General features: G+C 36.7%; 1 protein-coding gene and 1 pseudogene across 5 annotated transcripts in view; one reads left to right on the plus strand and one right to left on the minus strand.

Moving 5' to 3' along the window:
- SLC38A6 (solute carrier family 38 member 6) overlaps positions 1 to 17,772 on the plus strand; it is a 62,599-nt gene extending 44,827 nt beyond the window's left edge. For all 5 annotated transcript variants that reach the window (XM_045900989.3, XM_045900987.3, XM_064571139.1 and 2 more), the window contains 8 exons: positions 6,343 to 6,408; positions 6,642 to 6,695; positions 8,735 to 8,814; positions 9,461 to 9,561; positions 15,185 to 15,309; positions 16,456 to 16,600; positions 16,711 to 16,805; positions 16,986 to 17,772. In XM_045900989.3, the coding sequence (XP_045756945.1) occupies positions 6,343 to 6,408; positions 6,642 to 6,695; positions 8,735 to 8,814; positions 9,461 to 9,561; positions 15,185 to 15,309; positions 16,456 to 16,600; positions 16,711 to 16,805; positions 16,986 to 17,066 (747 nt within the window). In that variant the 3' untranslated portion in view covers positions 17,067 to 17,772. The remainder of the gene's footprint in view (positions 1 to 6,342; positions 6,409 to 6,641; positions 6,696 to 8,734; positions 8,815 to 9,460; positions 9,562 to 15,184; positions 15,310 to 16,455; positions 16,601 to 16,710; positions 16,806 to 16,985) is intronic.
- Positions 3,239 to 3,865, minus strand: LOC135361501 (large ribosomal subunit protein eL15-like; annotated as a pseudogene).
- Positions 17,773 to 18,395: the final 623 nt, after the last annotated feature.

Genomic DNA, 18,395 nt, shown 5'->3' on the forward strand with positions numbered 1-18,395 from the left:
TTACATATATAGCAAAATGATTACCATAAGGAGTTTAGGTAACATCCATGAACATACACGTTTTAGGCTCCACATGGAAAAGGGAGACAACAGTTATTCTTACCATAAATGGATTTTTTTTGCAGTGGTACTTTATTTTTTGAGTAGTTGACACAGTGTTACATGAGCTGCAGGTGTACAACATAGTGATGTGATAAGTTTGTACATTATGCCTTGCTCACCGTAACGGTAGCTGGCATTTGTCACCATACAATGCTATTTCAGTATCACTGACTATATATTCCTTATGCTGGACCTTTTATTTCTGTGACTTATTCATTCCATAACTGGGAGTCTGTTTCTCCCAGTCCCCTTTATCCATTTTGCCCAACCCCCTTCCCTCCTCTCTTCTGGGCACCATCAGTTTGTTCTGTTTTTGTTTTGTTTTTTTTAAGATTTTATTTATTTATTTGACAGAGAGACAGCGAGAGAGGGAACACAAGCAGGGGGAGTGGGAGAGGGAGAAGCAGGCTTCCCGCCGAGCAGGGAGCCCGATGCAGGGCTCGATCCCAGGACCCTGGGATCATGACCTGAGCCGAAGGCAGACGCTTAATGACTGAGCCACCCAGGCGCCCCCAGTTTGTTCTGTTTTTATAGGTCTGATTCTGCTTTTTTAAATTCATCTGTTTTTTTAGATTCCACATATGAGTGAAATCATATGGTATTTGTCTTTTTCAGTCTGACTTATTTCACTTAGCAAAATACCCTCTAGGTCTGTCTGTATTGTTGCAAATGGCACTATCTCATCCTTCTTTGTGGCTGTGTGATATTCCATTGTGTACACACACACACACACATCCATTTTCCTTATCTATTTGTCTGTTGATGGGTATTTAGGTTACTCCCATTTCTTGGCTATTGTAAATAGTACTTTAATAAACATAAAGATGCATATATCTTTTTGAATTAGTGTTTTTGTTTTCTTTGGGTAAATACCCTGTAGTGGAATATTGAATCATATGGTATTTCTATTTTAAATATTTTGGGGTACCTCCATACTATTTTCTACAGTGACTGTACCATTTACATTCCTTTCAACAGTGCCTGAGGGTTCTTTTTTCCTACATCTTCACCGGCACCTGTTATTTTTTGTCTTTCTGATTTTAGTCATTCTGATAGGTGTAAGGTAATATCTCATTGTGGTTTTGATTTGCATTTCCCTGATAATTAGTGATGCTGAACATCTTTTCATGTGTCCGTTGGCCATCTGTATGTCCTCTTTGGAAAAATGTCTCTTTAACCCCTCTGTCCATTTTTTAATTGGATTGTTTTTTTGACATTGGGTTGTATATGTTCTTTATGTATTTTGGATATCCCCTATATCTTCTCCCATTCAGTAGGTTTTCTTTTTGTTTTTCTGGTGGTTTCCTTCACTGTGCAAAAGCTTTTTATTTTAATGTAGTCCAAATAGTTTATTTTTGCTTTCATTTCTCTTGCCTCAGGAGACATGTCTAGAAAAATGTTGCCATGGCTGATGTCAGAGAAATTACTGCCTGTGTTCTTTTCTAGGAATTTTATGGTTTTAGGTCTCACGTTTAATCCTAATTAAGCATCTTTAATCCATTTTGAATTTATTTTTCTATATGGTGTTAGAAAGTAGTCCAGTTTCATAAACTGTGAGAAGCATCTTTTTGGCTAGGAATGACCTTTGTATGCAAATGAACATATGGATGTGAAAGAGAATCAGTCTAGATAACACTGAATTTTTTCCTCACAGATAATTGGCAATCCAAGCATTGCATAGGTAAGAATAATTTGGTTTTTATAGCCAGTAGTTTGAAGCATGTGAAATATATTGATACGATATGTCTTTTGTAGTTTTCACAATATTCATTTCTGTCATGGCAGATACTCTTAAATTTGATGCAGATTTCTTACTGTAGCAGTCATATGGACATAATGCCCTTATTCTGTACTTATTGTAATGCTTTACAAACCATCTGCTCAGATTTTTACCTGTGAGCACAGTTTAAATTTGATCTACAATGGGACAATGAAGACTTTTTAAAAAATGTTCCTTTTAATTGTGACTTTTATTTTAGACTTTCTAAATAATTAGGTTTTGAAATACATAATGGTTAGGGAAAGGAAACATGTATATATCAACCCAGACTTTTTGGAATTGTATCAATGGCTCGCTCCATTTACTATTTTGTCAATATGTATTTATAAATCTATATAATATCTATATTACATTTAAAAAAAATTCTTAATATAAAAATTTTTTAAAAAATCAGTCCAGAAATCTATTACTTTCTTAAATTACACTCTCCAAATAATGTAAATCGAAACTTACAGGTTTTTTTTTAAATTCTGATCACAGCTGACTTTAATTTTTTATCCTCACATGTAAAAGGTTATCTGATGGCTACCAGTTTCCCAATCCTAGCATTGGTTACTAGCTTACAAGTCTTAAGGTAAAATCTTCTCATTTACCTAATGTTCAGTTTCTACAGTTTTAATATACACTGGTGTAAATACTATACTGACTGCTTTGTATGGAATTCGGTATTCTACAGATCCCATGGAGTCATGGGATAGAATCAGAAGCCTCCATGTTTTATGTGAACCTCAGTGGTACTGTGGAGATCAAGGCAATTTTGCTTAGGTTAAGCAGGATTTATTTTCATTTGTAAGAGAACCCTCTTACAATGGGTTTATTCAATTCTTCTAAAAATGGTGGCATTCTTTTGAACTATTCTTTCAAAAGCAGCAGTTACTTAAGTGGAATATTGGATTAAACCTAAAAATGAGGACCCTAGTTAATTAACTTTATTATTCTGCATATGATTATGATAAGGGATTTGAATGTTCTTCACATTGCCAAGCAAAATCCAATTTAAAAAGTTTGTTCTTACCAAACCCCTAAAAACAACCATTTGGGAGTAAACCAGCAGAGCATTACATCACCCCAGTGAAGCTGTAGGTTTCATTATATGCACCCACAGATGAGATGGCTAGCTTCTGCATTCCACTTTTACAGAATTTATTTTACACCTATTATACCAAACAGCATTTTAAACACTGGCATATAAACTCCCTGATGACGTAAAGCAAAGACAAAAGTGTTTATCTTATTAGAAACAAGACACACCATCACTTCATAGTTTGACAACACATTCATGGAACAATCTGCAGACAACTCATTTTAACAGACAAAGAACACTTTTGAGCAACCATGCCTGAGCTCAACTGTTTATTAGGTAAGGATTTTACAAACATTACTTACACAGTGGAGCTGGAGAGTATCGTGTCTTCTCCGTGCTGCACAGCAAGAACCGCTCATAGTCTGCTGGAACCTGGAAGCCTTTGTCGCGGCTTGTGCGGCCGGCAGATGTCAGCCCTGGCATCGCCCGGTGCTTGTGGACCAGTTTGGCGATCCACCGGCTGTCAGGATTTCTTCTCATAGCTTTATGGGATGGATCAATGAGGATAACCTCAAAGAATTTGTACCTGGAATCTTTGCCAACCCAGTAAGAATTCAGGACTCTCAGAGCCCAACAGTGGCATCCAGCTCACTCCTCTGCAACCCACTGAAGGCTTCTGGCAAACCTTAGCTGGTTAGCACCGTGATGGACAGGCTGGCTCGAGGTCTCACCGTTAGGAACAGCATTTGGGGCCACTACAGTGAATCTGATATATGACATAACCTTGCTTGGCCTTGTACCCCAGTCTGCACGCTTTATCCGCCTGCTTTGGGGGCCTGGGGGAGCCCTGTGGAGCACACACAGCGTGGGTACTGCCAGCAGCACACGCCGAGAAGAAAGTGCATTACATGGGACTGCTTGTTCCTCCATAGCTCCTGGATGGACTTGTAAGTGCCCATCGTGGCTGACCTTTGAGCTGCCACCAGATGGAAAGCAAAACTTAGTCTTTTTTTTAAATTTTATTTATTTTTTTAGTAGGCTCCAGGCCTAGCTTGGAGCCCAACATGGGGCTCGAACTCACGACCCTGAGAGCAAGAGTCTGAAGCTCAACCAACTGAGCCACCCAGGCACCCCAAAACTTACAGTCTTATCTGTTGCCCCAGATCCTTATTTTGCCTAAAAATTTTAACATAAAATTTTGCCCCCCTCTGAAATATCTAAAATTTTTAAAATTCATTTTATTTTAATAGTGGGTCAAGAATGACAGTAACCAGATAGATTTACCTTTTTTGGTCCGTTTCAGAAAACTAATGGATTGCCATTCTTTCCAAAAGTTCTGTCTTGAATGCAGATTAGTATCTTAAGTAATATTTTAGTAAGCCAGTAATCAAAGTAGGAAACAGTTTGGATGGTTTGTAGTCAGAAGCTTTGCTTGTTCTGAGCACTGAGTGAGGCATGATTGGTGCTTCAGATAGATTTGTGGACACTGCTCATAAGGATCTGGCAATCTCATAGGGGAGATGAGAAAAATTAATTGGAAAAAAATAGACAACAATATAGACAGTACCTAATTAAGCATTGATTTATTTGCTTCAGAATAAGAATCACAGCAGTTGACAGGAGAGAAGGAAATTAAACTTGACCTGAGCCTTGAAAGATGGGAAGAAGTTAGGACAGAGAGAAGGAAGGGCCTTTTACACAAGTGAATTGTTTTTCCCTTTGTCTTTCTAACCCCTGGAGTTGTCTTCTTACCATGTTCTGTCTTCAACGGAAGCAAGGACTCCCTGTTAACGCTTCGTTGTTGGGTATCTTACTATTCCCATGCTGTACTCTGCGTTATAGAACAGCACATCTCACCATCCTACTGGGCAGGCTTAGGCTTAGGATTGGTCTCTGCAGGGAAATTAGCTATAGTAACTGAACTTTATATTAATATAAAACCAAACTGCTAATGACTTTTTCATTAACTAGGAATTCATTGAAAATGAATGAAAGAATCATTATATTGTATTTTGGAGCATTGTTTTGAAATATTTTGATTTCCAAGCCAAGTAAGAATAGCTGATAAAATAAATGAGCTAGCTCACATTCCAACCTTGTCAAAGTACTTGGTACCCAAGTGCTCAGTATATGGTTGCTGCCGCCACCCCACCACTGTTAGGAAGGGGGAGATGTGCAACCTGCATTTGGAGTCGGGCCAGGAGAGAGACCAGTGACAACCGTGCTGCTCTAGCTTCTGCCCTGCCCCATCCTCATCCTTTTTTTGAAAACATATCAGAAAACAGATGTGAAATCATTGCTTTTAATTTTTTTTCCTCTTGGTAAGTTGACCATTTAGTTTTATTTCATATTGAAATAAATGTCCAATGTCCAAGCAACTTGCTCAGTTTACCCTTTTATTTCTTTTTCTTTTTCCTTGATGAGGGTTTTAATTAAGAGTAATTCTTTAGTTCTAACACTCATTAACTTAATTCTAAAAGTGTATGTTTTCCTTAGATTTGTTTTATCAGTATATAAAATTTTGTTTTGAATTAGTTAAAATCCAAAACTAGATAAATACCAAATAGGAATAGGACTAGTATTTCCTTATTGGTCTCCTGCTAAGGACAAATGCCTCCTTTATTCTCCCTTGCCCCTGTGTATGCTGGGTTCCAGCCTGGAGCAAATATTTACAGAATAATTATGTGCCCCAAAACTACTGCAACATGGTAATGTCCACACGACCGCAGCTGTAGGTCTAGGAGAAGGATGGCCACAATCCAGAGTAAAATCCCGAGATATTTGCATTGATTATTTCAGGGAAATAACATCCCTCTGGATTTCTTTTAATTTTTTAAAAATTTCTTTTTACCAGCTAGAGCTCGCTAGCTATGTGCTCTTTTCTTAGCCCGCTTTATATACATTTACTAAAACTAATGCAAGTCTGAAAAAAGCCAGCAGGACAGTACTTCTCCATCAGAACTCCTGCTTTGCATAAGTTCTTTACTTACTTCTGCCTGTGGCCATCTCCCAAACTACTATTAATATTTCTCGATCTGCTACTGATGCCAGGTCCACAAATAGCCATAGTTTTATACCATTGTCACTAAAAACATCAGGTTCCCATTTAGAGTTGTACTTTTTTTTTTTTTTAATGCCTTGGTGCTTTTCGGGTTTGGAAAGTTGACAGTTGACATGAGAATACTCTCTGTCTTTAATGGGGGAGAACCCCACTAAATAGATATACAGCATCCCCTCTCCCCTCACGATAGGTATCCATGTTAAAGGATGACCCATTCTAACTGGAAAAAGATAATATGAGCAAAGAATCTTCTATTAGCTATTATTTGGTATGGTATTAGTTTAATTGAAATAATGCTGACCTGTTTGAAATCAATGCCTTGTCATGAATTTTATAAGAAATAATCTTGAGTGTGGATTCTATTTATTTTTACAGGTGATGATTAAAAAATGGTCCATTCCTTGTCCTCTGCCATTAAATTATGTAGGGCAATACTTCCAGGTAATAGTTTATATTTTGTTTCTTTTTATTTTAAGCTAAAAAGAAAAAATCAGACTAATAATGATTTTTTTCCCTAATTAATGAAAAAGTAATGGCTATATTGCAATTTGGAACTTTGTTTTGAAATATTTTTATTTGAAAGCCTACTAATAATAAATACATCATTTTTGTTGATGTATTCTGATTTTTAATGACTGTTGGTTTCTCTTTTTCCCCTCAATCCTCTTAAACAGATTTCAAATGCTACAGATGATTGTAAACCAAAGCTCTTTCATTTCTCCAAAGAGGTGTGTAAGTTATTAACAGATACTTTTGGTTGATTTTTCACATTTCAAGTTTTAAGAGATTTGTGTAACAGGGTCTCTTAGGTCTTTGTACCTGTAACTAATTAATTTTCATGAAAATGCTAAGTATAGGGTTGCCTACCAGAAGAATAATATTATTTAACACAGGGTGGCCCATTATGAAACAGCCACCTTTTTTTTTTTTTTTTTTTGGCATACTTTTAAATGGAGCCTGTTTTAAATGGGCCACTGCCCAAAAGAACAGATTTACCAAATGTCTGGTCTGGCCAATAAGGTCCTCTGTGGATACAGACTTCCTGTTGCCCTCTGGACTTGTAAAGCTAAATAGCCAATTATATCAAAAACTCCTCCCCTGTGAGTAGAACCTCGGTCTGTAGCTAAACAGCTTCATCATTGGACCAGCAATTGAGTGCTGCCAATATATATTCTGGCTGACATTCCAAAGTTGAAATTTATGACGCTTGGAGTGGAGACTAGAAGACCAAGTCTCCTTGCCATCTCTGAGAACCAGGATACTGGAAATGTCTGTTAAGAGCCCCTGAGTATTGGCAGAGGAGACAGGAACTGTGATATGGATGATTTCTACTCTACCATTCTAGAAGAGCCCACAGTCTTCCCTGTTGCCGCAAGTTTCTTCATCTACATTTTTTGATTCTGTTGAAATCCAAGTCCCAGATACTAGAATCTCCTCCACTCTTGTACAACTCTATTAGTGTAGCATGTTAGTGTGCTAAGTCCTCCATGCAGAATTTTCCTTTTTATCCCCAGTTTTTCAATGAGAAATGTCTCTCTGACTCCACAAGGGAGATTACCACATCCTTTACATGGTAAAGGCTGTCTGCCTTAAAGATCTATCTAGGTGGAGTAATTGACAAGCCAGGAAATTGAGCAATATATGAAAGAGAATTTGTGAATTAAACTCTCATTCCCCTAATCCAGCTTCAGGAAATGCTACCGCTTTCCTTTGCAGCTCCCTTCAGATATTTTAGGAGGCATTATATCCCAAGATAGGTCTTCCTTCAGTCATCTGGAATTTTTGTTGAAAAGCCTAAAGCTGTTAATTAGAGGGTAATCTTTTTTTTTTTTTTAAGTGTTTGTTTATTTGACAGAGAGACAGCGAGAGAGGGAACACAAGCAGAGGGAGTGGGAGAGGGAGAAGCAGGCTCTCCGTCGAGCAGGGAGCCCAGTGCGGGGCTTGATCCCAGGACCCCGGGATCATGACCTGAGCCGAAGGCAGACGCTTAACAACTGAGCCAGCCAGGCTCTCCGAGGGTAATCTTTTTATAGTAGAAAAGAGAAAGTAAATCATCACCACCCATTTTATAAAGACAGTATTTTCACTTAGATGATGACTTTGTTCGCTTTATAACTTCCTCTGGCTCTTAAGTATTCTAATAAAAAAAACACTTATGTTTCTGTATTCCAATGGATCTTTAAGAATTTGTTAGTCGGGAATATATCATATTCATTCCCATTGAAACAGATCTAGTTGAGGCACTTGGGTGGCTCAGTCGTTAAGCGTCTGCCTTCGGCTCAGGTCATGATCCCAGGGTCCTGGGATCGAGCCCCACATCAGGCTCCCTGCTCCGCGGGAAGGCTGCTTCTCCCTCCCCCACTCCCCCTGCTTGTGCTCCCTCTCTCCGTCAAATAAATAAATAAAATATTTTAAAAAAAAAGAAGAAACAGATCCTAGTTAAAGATGGTAAGATGTGATTAGTATTTTCAGTATTCCCTTAGATTCAGTTGATGGTACTCCCAACATGGTATAGAAGCCAGCCAAGAAATATTCTGGCTAGCACAGGCAGTCCAACTATCAAGTAAAACATTCGTTGGTGACCATACTCATGCATCTCTTTACAAACAAACAAAACACCCTTATTTTATAAAGAGATGATTCGTGAAAGATGAAATAAATTTAACCAAATTGATTTTTTTTTTAAGAACTGAGTTTATTGTCAAATGGAGTAGTGGTTTCAACAGGATAGCATTTAATAATTTCATCTTTTTAAATTCTTTTCCAGAGTGTTTATGCCATACCTACCATGGCTTTTTCATTTCTCTGCCATACCTCAGTATTGCCAATATACTGTGAACTTCAAAGGTACCATAGAATCCTGAAATATTTTAAGTGTATTAAGTATTTCTTTTTACTTAGACTTTCAAATTGAATGACATTCTCCTTTATGAATCCTTCTTTCCCATCACTGGGAAACTAAGTGTTAGTTTATTTATTTATTTTAAAGATTTTATTTTTAAGTAAGCTCTACACCCAGTGTGGGGCTTGAACTCACAACCCCAAAACATGCTCTTCTACCGACTGAGCCAGCCAGGTGCCCCTAAGTGTTAGTTTAAAACAAAACAACTGATATGCTGGCTTACTGAACATAAAAAAAAAAAAAAATTCAGTATGGTAAAGATGTAAATTCTCTCCAAGTTAATATACAAATTTAATGTGATCCCTGTTAATATTTTTAATAAATACCCTGAAGTTGAAAAAATAAATATCTACAGACACGAAAAAAAATAAAATAAAACAACTGAGAGTTAGTTCTGTCCAACTTGAGAATGTTTCCTGGAAGCATAATCTTTGTGCAGTAATTTCAAATCAGAAATTCTAATATATAGTTATTAATAAAGTAGGTCTTGAACAATTAAGGAATCCTCTTGGCTAGCTTGGGAGATATTTGTTTCTTTAGATATATATCATTCAGATCATAGTTTCTACTTTTGCCATTTTTGTCTTTTAGTCCTTCAAAGAAAAGAATGCAAAATGTAACCCACACAGCAATTGCTTTAAGTTTTCTCATTTATTTTATATCTGCACTCTTTGGGTACCTCACTTTTTATGGTAAGTATATTATTTAACTACCAGTGACAAAAGAAATTATTCTATAGTTGATCTCACACCTGAAGATAGACTTTGTTTCTGCCTTTCATTAGTAAGTTAATTTGTTTAGGCTGCTGGAATTCAGTGCAGTACTGTAGTAACTTTATGGATCTTCAAAAATTGATTTTCTTTCTTTTAATAAATGTGGATCAAGTTCAAGATTAATAACTTCGTATGAAAATTTTCTTAAACACCTAAATAAAGCTCAGGGACATTGCTGTCTTTCCACAAGAAAAAAATGTGCAATAATGATTTTATTTTATTTTTATTTTTTTTAAAGATTTTATTTATTTATTAGAGAGAGAATGAGAGACAGAGAGCACGAGAGGGAAGAGGGTCAGAGGGAGAAGCAGACCCCCTGCTGAGCAGGGAGCCGAAGGCAGTCACTTAACCGACTGAGCCACCCAGGCGCCCAATGATTTTATTTTTTAATTGAGAATTCAATATGTTAGACTCTAGTTCAGTTTGGGAGGTTGGGAGAATCAATCATCTTAATTGCAAAAGAACAAGTTACGAAAGGAAAGGGTTTACACTTGGTTATAATTGTACGCTTAGATATCAGAGATCTTTGCCTTCAGACTTAATTCACACAATTTGGCAATGTGTGTTCTATGATGCACCATGATCTTTTCCCATAAATTTTGTAAAGGATTGTTTTAAAGATTTTTTTTTTTTTTTTTTGAGACAGAGAGAATGAGAGAGAGAGAGCACATGAGAGGGGGGAGGGTCAGAGGGAGAAGCAGGCTCCCTGCCGAGCAGGGAGCCCGATGCGGGACTCGATCCAGGGACTCCAGGATCATGACCTGAGCCGAAGGCAGTTGCTTAACCAACTGAGCCACCCAGGCGCCCCAAAGGATTGTTTTAAATTCTTAAAATAACAGTAATTTTTTTTTTATTTTTGAAAAATTGCCTGCTTGGTATGTTTTTTTCTGTTCTGAAAAGAACCTCAAGAAAAACTGAAACTTAAAAGTCTAGAATAAGAAAAAAAATCGTAGTCTCTTTAATTTGCAAACATATTTAATTTGCAGACAAAGCCATTGTAACAAATTGCACTCAACTTGTCAATTCTTGATTACATTTTTCAGCTTCTGAGCGCTTTTATAACAACTCTCCAAGTAAATGGCAGTTACTACTCTGGTGATACTTAGCTGTTATGACTGATTTATTTCATGGTTGATAGCCTTGTGCGCATGCTGCAGGTCTTAGATGGCCATGATTACTTCAGTGGCACTTTGCTTCTCTCCCAGAGTTTTTCCAAGTCTGACAAGTTTTTGGACAACATTTACTTGCACAGCTGCCTTTACTAAACCAGCTCCCTTTCCTAATCCCAGTGGAAAGAGTATGGATTTTGAAATCCAATGTGGTACAGATAACTACTCTGCTCTATGACCTTGAACAGGAGGCTCACCTTTGTAATCTCTTCGTCTCCTAATCTGTGACGGGTAATTTTGTGGAGTTGTATTGAGAAGGAAATGAGGTATGTGTAACATGCCTGTTACAGTCTCTGGCACATAGCAGTCTTCCACAAAGGAGAGCTACTACTGATGGTTACTATTATTATTATCATTAGCGTTGTAGTTATTTTATAATTTCAGGTGTTCAGTTTTTCAGCCCTTTACTTCTCACTATCTTTAATGGAATTTAAGTTAAATATGGTAACTCTATAGTACTATGTTATGAGTATGATCTTGGAGTTTTCAGAGTATGAGAAAATTATAATTGCCATATAGTCCTTTTCTTATTATCTCTGTGCTATTTTAACAGTAATAAAGGCCATTCATTAATCTAAATCTGCTCTTGCATTTTAATACTGATGTAGGATAAGAGTAGTATAGTAGAGCTCTGTGTACACCATCAGGAAAAGCATTATTTCCAACATGACTATGGTACCCTGCTGGATACACTACAAAGAAAATTAAGGCAGATGGTTAAGCTTTTTTGATCATTGCTGATGAAGCAGGATTCTTGAACTACATAAACTCTAGTTTTGGTTGTTGGGTTTGTAAATTTTTGTACAGACTTGAGCTCAATAAGACTTTTCTAGATCAGTAAGATACTGTAGCAGGTTCTCTGTTGGGATTCAGCAAAAACTTAGTATAACAGAATAGCTGTATATTTTTCTAAAGTAAAATTGTCACCTGGCACAAATACTCTTCTATTTAGTGATCTTCAACTTTGAGAAAAAATCCAAAAAATAGACCTCTTCCTCCACCTTATGGATAAATAGCTGTCTGGAAGAAGCCACAGATGGCCTGCCAATCTCCAGGATTGCTGAGGAATAGTTACGTAAATTACTGTGAGATGCAGTACTAAATTTTAAGAAAGCTCAGATTGAAAGGAAAGTGGAGGAAGGACGGATACTAATACATTTATTGAGCTAACATTTACTATGTAAATGCCCAGTATTTTATATACATTGCTTAATTTAATCCTTACAACTCTACAAGGTATAGGTTCACATAGGGTGAGCGGTTCAGCCAGCCAGATACCTGCAGCTAATGAATAACAAGCTGGGCTTTGAATCCAGTTCTGACTTTTCTCCAGAGTGAGTGTTTTTGTTATCATGTTGCCTCCTCAGGAATTATGCAATAGAACCGAGATTTCCTTCATCCCAAGTTTTTGTTAGTGAGCTTTTGGAAAAACCTGGCTCACTTAAGCTCCAAGCATATCTATGTGTCTTCACCTACCTACCTACCTACCTATATACCTATCTATCTGTTGTTACGTGAACACAGAGGCTAAACATTTTCATTATGTAAGTGAAGTATTTCCTACACAGGGATTGTCCTTGTTATCAGGTAAAGCTGTTAATGTTGTCTCTGACTTAATCCACTGCAAATTCTTCAGAGTATCCACATTTTCTCTAATGGAGAAGTACACATCTAAGAAAAATCTCATCATAGGTGGGTGATAGATAAGAAGAATGATATAAAAGTAATTCCTTCTCCAAAGATAAAAGAGAATTCAGGTATTGATTTTGCTGTTTACATTAGCTTGTGGGGGGTTGTTAATTATAATTAAGGAACATCTTTTATGATATATTTCTATTGAGATAACAGTAGCTCTCAGTCTTATGGAAAAAAATTGTTGATTGAGCAATTATCACAAGGGCTAGTCATAAGTTAAGGCCTTCAACTCATTTTGTAAATGAGTAGCTGAAGCCCAGAGAAGTGACGTGACATGTCACACATTTAGTGGCATGTCTCCTGAATCCTAATCCAGTGATCTTTCTGCTACTCTATGGTAATCTGTATAAACTTCATATGGCTGATGTAATAGTATATATAACTTGCAGAGATCACTGTCATATCCTTACTGAGATTTATAGAGATTTGTCTGAATTCAGAGAAGTGTGTTGTACTCTATCCCTTACATATGTTAAGGCTCAGCTAAGAACACAGAATTGACTGTCTCAGATGAAGTGTTTTCATCCTGGGAAAGTAGAAAGCGGATATGTAACAGATATTTTGAATTTATAATAAATCTAGTTCTTCAGGCTTCTGGAGCTGCTTGGGATCCTTTTATCCAGTGCTCCCAAAGCTTAGTTAATATCTAAATTTTGTCAGATTACAGGGACCTATAAGTATGTACCTGGATTAATAGTACTGGCTCTTTATAGATGTTAAAGTGTCATAAGGTGAGGGAGAAAAAGTGTTCCTCTGGGGAGCCAGGCCTATGCCCAAATGTTACATCATAACCAGACTATTTTAAAAGTACAAAATTGTTAAGCACTAAGTGTTAATAGCTCACTTTCATGACTCAGAAAGTGGAAATAAAAGAGTTTGCCATATTTTTTCAAAGGCTTACAAATATCTCAGGTTTGGAAATAATACCCAGCTTTCCTGGCTCTTCTTAATCTCTTACTTTAGTCCACTAGTCTCACATCGTGTAAAGTAGTTCTTTCATATGTTAGACAATTAGTTTCTCTCCCATTTCCATTATCACTGGTCTAGTTCAGTTTCTCATTACCTCTCAGTGATTATGACAGTAACCTCCTGTTATTTCTGTTTTGGGTATCTTTTTCTTCGTGCTTAGTTCAGATCATAATACATTAATCTTCATAAGTCATTGCGTCTCTGTGGCCCACTTCATAGGGTTTACCTGTGAAGAGCCCTGCTCCTGGGTCGTAAATGCATTTTCTGGCCATATCACCCACTACTGTCTTTGCTCTCTAGCACATCCTCTTCCAGCCACTGTAGTACCACTGGGTACTCATTTTCTTAGATGCATATTCTCATTGCTACATTTGGGCTTCTGCCTGTGCTCTTCTTGCTCTGACAGAAAATCTCTTTCCCCACACATACGTTAACTCATTTAATGCTCTCAGTAATCCACAGGTCAAAATATTACTGTCCCCATTTTGCAGATGTAAGAACAGAGAGACTCAGAGAAGTTAAGGTGCTAATAAGTAGAGGAATTTGAACATTAGTCTGTGTAGTCCCAGAATTCAGGGCCCTCTACCTTCCTGCTATTCTCTAGACCATGATGACTCTCCCCAAGCCTCCCTGGATTTCCTGCTTGCTCATCCCAAAGTCATAGTTACCTTTCCCTATTCAGAATCACTGTAGCTCTTTGTTCAGAATGACTACTGCCACTTACGCGTGTATCTGTGTTTATCCACTTTCTGTTATATGGGTGTGTGCATCTTATTGCTCCTTTATATTTTAAGATCCTTGTTTTTTTATTTCCTCCAAAGCATCTTTTCCAATACATATTACTCTCAAATTTAAAAAGCACCATTCCATTTTAAGTACAAACTGATCTTTGCCTGCAAGGCAGGATATGGAGTGCTCTTGAGAGCGCTCACTCTTCATGCCCCTGTCTGACGGGGGGTGCAGAAGATATTGTGAAACTGGAAGAACAGCATGGAGCAAAGCCTGGTCAGTGTGTACACATTCTGCCCTTGACTACCACACTGGCTTGCCGAGTAAGCGTTTCCCTACAACTGCATTTTCTTAGGAAAGAGGAATCTACAGATGAAATGTTGATGAAGCAGGCAATATGCCCGGAAGTGTAAGATTCTAGAAAACATTGTGGTATTGAGGAAAAGGTGTTGGCTTTGGCACCAAAAAAATTGGGGTGTATAGCTCTGCGAAGCTCTTCCCCTTTTTGTGGTATGATCTTGGGCAAGTCAGTTAATATTTCTTACCCTAGCTACCTGTCTTAATTGTTATCGGAAGGAAACATGTGATACACTTTCAGTAATACATGTGAAAGCACCTTACAAAACAAACATAAATGTTCAAAACCTTCAGATTATAGAAAAGTTGTAAAGAGATAACTATATATGTATATATTCATTGTCATAATTTTAGAGGTTCTGCCTGTGCTGGTTTCTGGTTTAAAAGAAAAGATTGTAATTTTCTTTTATATATAAATACTTTTTATTTTAAGATTGTAATTTTCAAGAAGATATTTAACTAATGTCTCTGTGTTTCATAGGATAGGGAAAAGGCCTTCCTGCTCAAAGGTTCCAAAATCCAAAATTTGTTAAGATCTATTTGTGCAAGAAAAATAATTTTGCTGTTACTGACATCTTAGTAGTTTATAATGTGGTCCTTATTATTATTTTTTTAATTGACAGACAAAGTGGCGTCAGAATTACTGCAAGGTTATAGCACATACTTGCCCCATGATGTTGTCATCATGACTGTGAAGTTATGCATACTATTTGCTGTGCTTTTGACAGTCCCTCTAATCCACTTCCCTGTAAGTATTCTTAAAGGGCTTGTTGCTTAATGTAGCAGCTCCCTAATATGGCAACACTAATGCTTTGCAGACTAGAGTGTTTGAATCACATCTAGTCTTGTATATCTTATTCATTTGTCAAGTAATTGATCAAAGACCTCATACTTGCATATGGCCCCATGAAAGCACAGAAATAACGGTGAACCACTAAGCTAATTTGTGCTTTTTGAGATTTAGTTTAGATTTATGCTCTCCCACAGCATTGTTTCCAATTTAGAGACTATGGTTCTTCTAAAGTTTTGGGTTTTTCCCCCTCTTTAATTCTGTATTCTGTTTTCAAAAGAATGTGCATGAAGAGGCAAAAGTCAAGTCAGCAAAAATAAGCTCCTTCTGGTTTATTGTAGATTTGTTTTCACATAGACATTCTAATTTAATCCTAGTCAAAATATTTTATTTGCTCTAGAATTATAATTAAGGGGCAGATCAGATCTTCATTCTGCATTTAGTTGCCATATGTAAGAATCTTAAGAATTTCTGAGAAAATGGAAACAGAGGCTTTAGGTATGAATGGTTCTGCATGAATGTCTTGAACCCCTAAACAGTGAGCTCCCTAAGAACTGGGCCTTCAAGATCTTTGGCCCACTCCTTGTGTGAACTGCTCTGCCAGGCGTGCCTTGGCGCGGGGGATGGGGGGGTGGCAGTGTATGAAGGGGGATGTGTCATGAATTAGTTTTTATATTTACATGCTATGAAACAGATAATATAAAATAAAATAGTAAATGATGTTTCTTTCCCATAGCATGACCTCTTTTTCTATTTTAACCTTTTGTTCTTCTGTGTGTGAATTTAATGAAAATGATTGAGATCTCATCACACAGTGTTATTGTTGGTCATTTTGAAAAGTATGCAACCTAGAGAAATTGAATGTGAACGTTTCTTCAAGAATTGAAGCAAAATAATTTTTATGACGCTCACACAGAAAGGTATATTTCTTAGTTTATGAGTCATAAACACTTTAATAATAGTTTATGCTATATTTTAAAAATCTAAATGGTGTAGGGGGCAAGAATGTCATGGTTACTGTATTGTACCTGTGTTTCCCTAAGCAGGTATTTTGGTTTTGACACTTTTTCTTTGCTTAAATCTGTTTCTTTTTCTGTTATACAGGCAAGGAAAGCTTTAATGATGATGTTTTTCTCCAACTTTCCATTCTCATGGATTCGCCATTCTTTGATCACTCTAGCAGTCAATATTATCATTGTTTTACTTGCATTATATGTTCCTGACATTAAGAATGTATTTGGTATAATTGGTAAGTTTTCTGTTTCAAAAAATCCCATATAACAAAATGGGTAAAATTGTCATCCAGCCTCACATCTGAATCTGACAATACCCTTTTTTTTTTTTTTTTCCTGCTCAAAGGTTCCAGTACATCAACGTGTTTGATTTTTGTATTCCCAGGACTATTTTATCTTAAACTTAGCAGAGAGGATTTTCTCTCATGGAAAAAGCTTGGGGTAGGTTAGCTTTTGTTTATTTCTTTTAAGAATTCTGTTTTAAGAAATAACTTGTCATTTTATAATTGACTATTTTATCTACATTAAGAAAGTTAATGGATTTTGAACTATAACATACTTTATTGGAGAAGGTGGAGGTTTAAAATACTCTAATTGTTCTTTATCGTTTTATTTCCACAGGCTTTTGTTTTGCTCATCTTTGGAATTTTGGTTGGGAATTTTAGTTTAGCACTAATCATTTTTAATTGGATTAATAAATGAAAGAAATATGTTCCTACTTCTTATGAAGAATAATTTACCTCTATATGCAAAAAAAGGAGTAATTCTGGAAGGCACCTTGGATAAATCCTTTTTATATGGGTAAACATTTTTGTAAACATTATTAACAGAAAAGCAGAACAAAATGGGAGTAGGTAGGGGAAAGTGGGTTTATAACAGTTTTAATTAAAATAAATTCAAAATGTTCTTCAATACATTAGGTCAATCTTTGTGGTTTATTTTTAAAAAATTAATAGATTTTGGGGTGCCTGGGTGGCTCAGTTGGTTAAGTGACTGCCTTCGGCTCAGGTCATGATCCTGGAGTCCCGGGATCGAGTCCCGCATCGGGCTCCCTGCTCAGCAGGGGGGTCTGCTTCTCCCTCTGCCCTCTTCCTTCTAGTGCTCTCTATCTCTCATTCTCTCTCTCTCAAATAAATAAATAAAATCTTTAAAAAAAAAAATTAATAGATTTTGTTTTTTTCAGGTAGATTTAATGTTTACAGAAATATTGAACAAAATATGCAGAATTCTTCTATATCCCCTCACTGCCAGCACACCCATAGTTTCCCATATTATTGACATCTTGCGTGAGTGTGGTACATTTGTTACACTTGATGAGCCAATATTGATACAGTATTATTAACTAAAGTAAATAGTTTACCTTAGAGTTCACTATTGATGCAAGCATTGGCAACCACTGATCTCTTGACTGCCTTCATAAAAACTATGAGCCTTTCCCTGTGAGCCTTTCCTAGAATGTTATATAGTTGGAATTATATATTATCTAACCTTTGAGGCTGGCTGCTTTCACTTAATAAAATGCAGTTAAGTTTCATCCATGTATTTTCATATAGCTCATTTCTTATTATCATTGAATAATACTCCATTGTAATGGATGTGCCAGTTTATTTTTTCATTCACCTGTTGAAGGACCTCTAGGTTGCTTTCAGAGTTAAGAATAAAGCTGCTGTCAACATTTGTGTGCAGGTTTTTGCATGAATATAAGTTTCAGCTTATTTGGGTTAATACCAAAGAGCACAATTGCTGCGTCATATGGTAAGAATATATTTAGTCTTATAAGAAACTGCCAAAATGCCTTCCAAACGGGCTGTAATATATTACATTCCTGACAACAATGAATGAGAGTTCCTGTTGTTCCATATCCTCGCCCGCATTTGGTTTGTAAGTGGTTTGGATTTTTGCCATTCTAATGGGTGTATAGTTGTATCTCATTGTTGTTCCAATTTGCATTTCCCTAATGACATATGATGTTAAGCATCTTTTCATAGGCTTATTTGCCATCTGTATATTTTCTTTGGTAAGGTTCAGATC

The sequence above is a fragment of the Mirounga angustirostris genome, unplaced genomic scaffold, assembly GCF_029215605.1.
Source record: "Mirounga angustirostris isolate CCGP_5_RB_7025 unplaced genomic scaffold, mMirAng1.0.hap1 SCAF_9, whole genome shotgun sequence".
Taxonomy (NCBI): Eukaryota; Metazoa; Chordata; class Mammalia; order Carnivora; family Phocidae; genus Mirounga; species Mirounga angustirostris.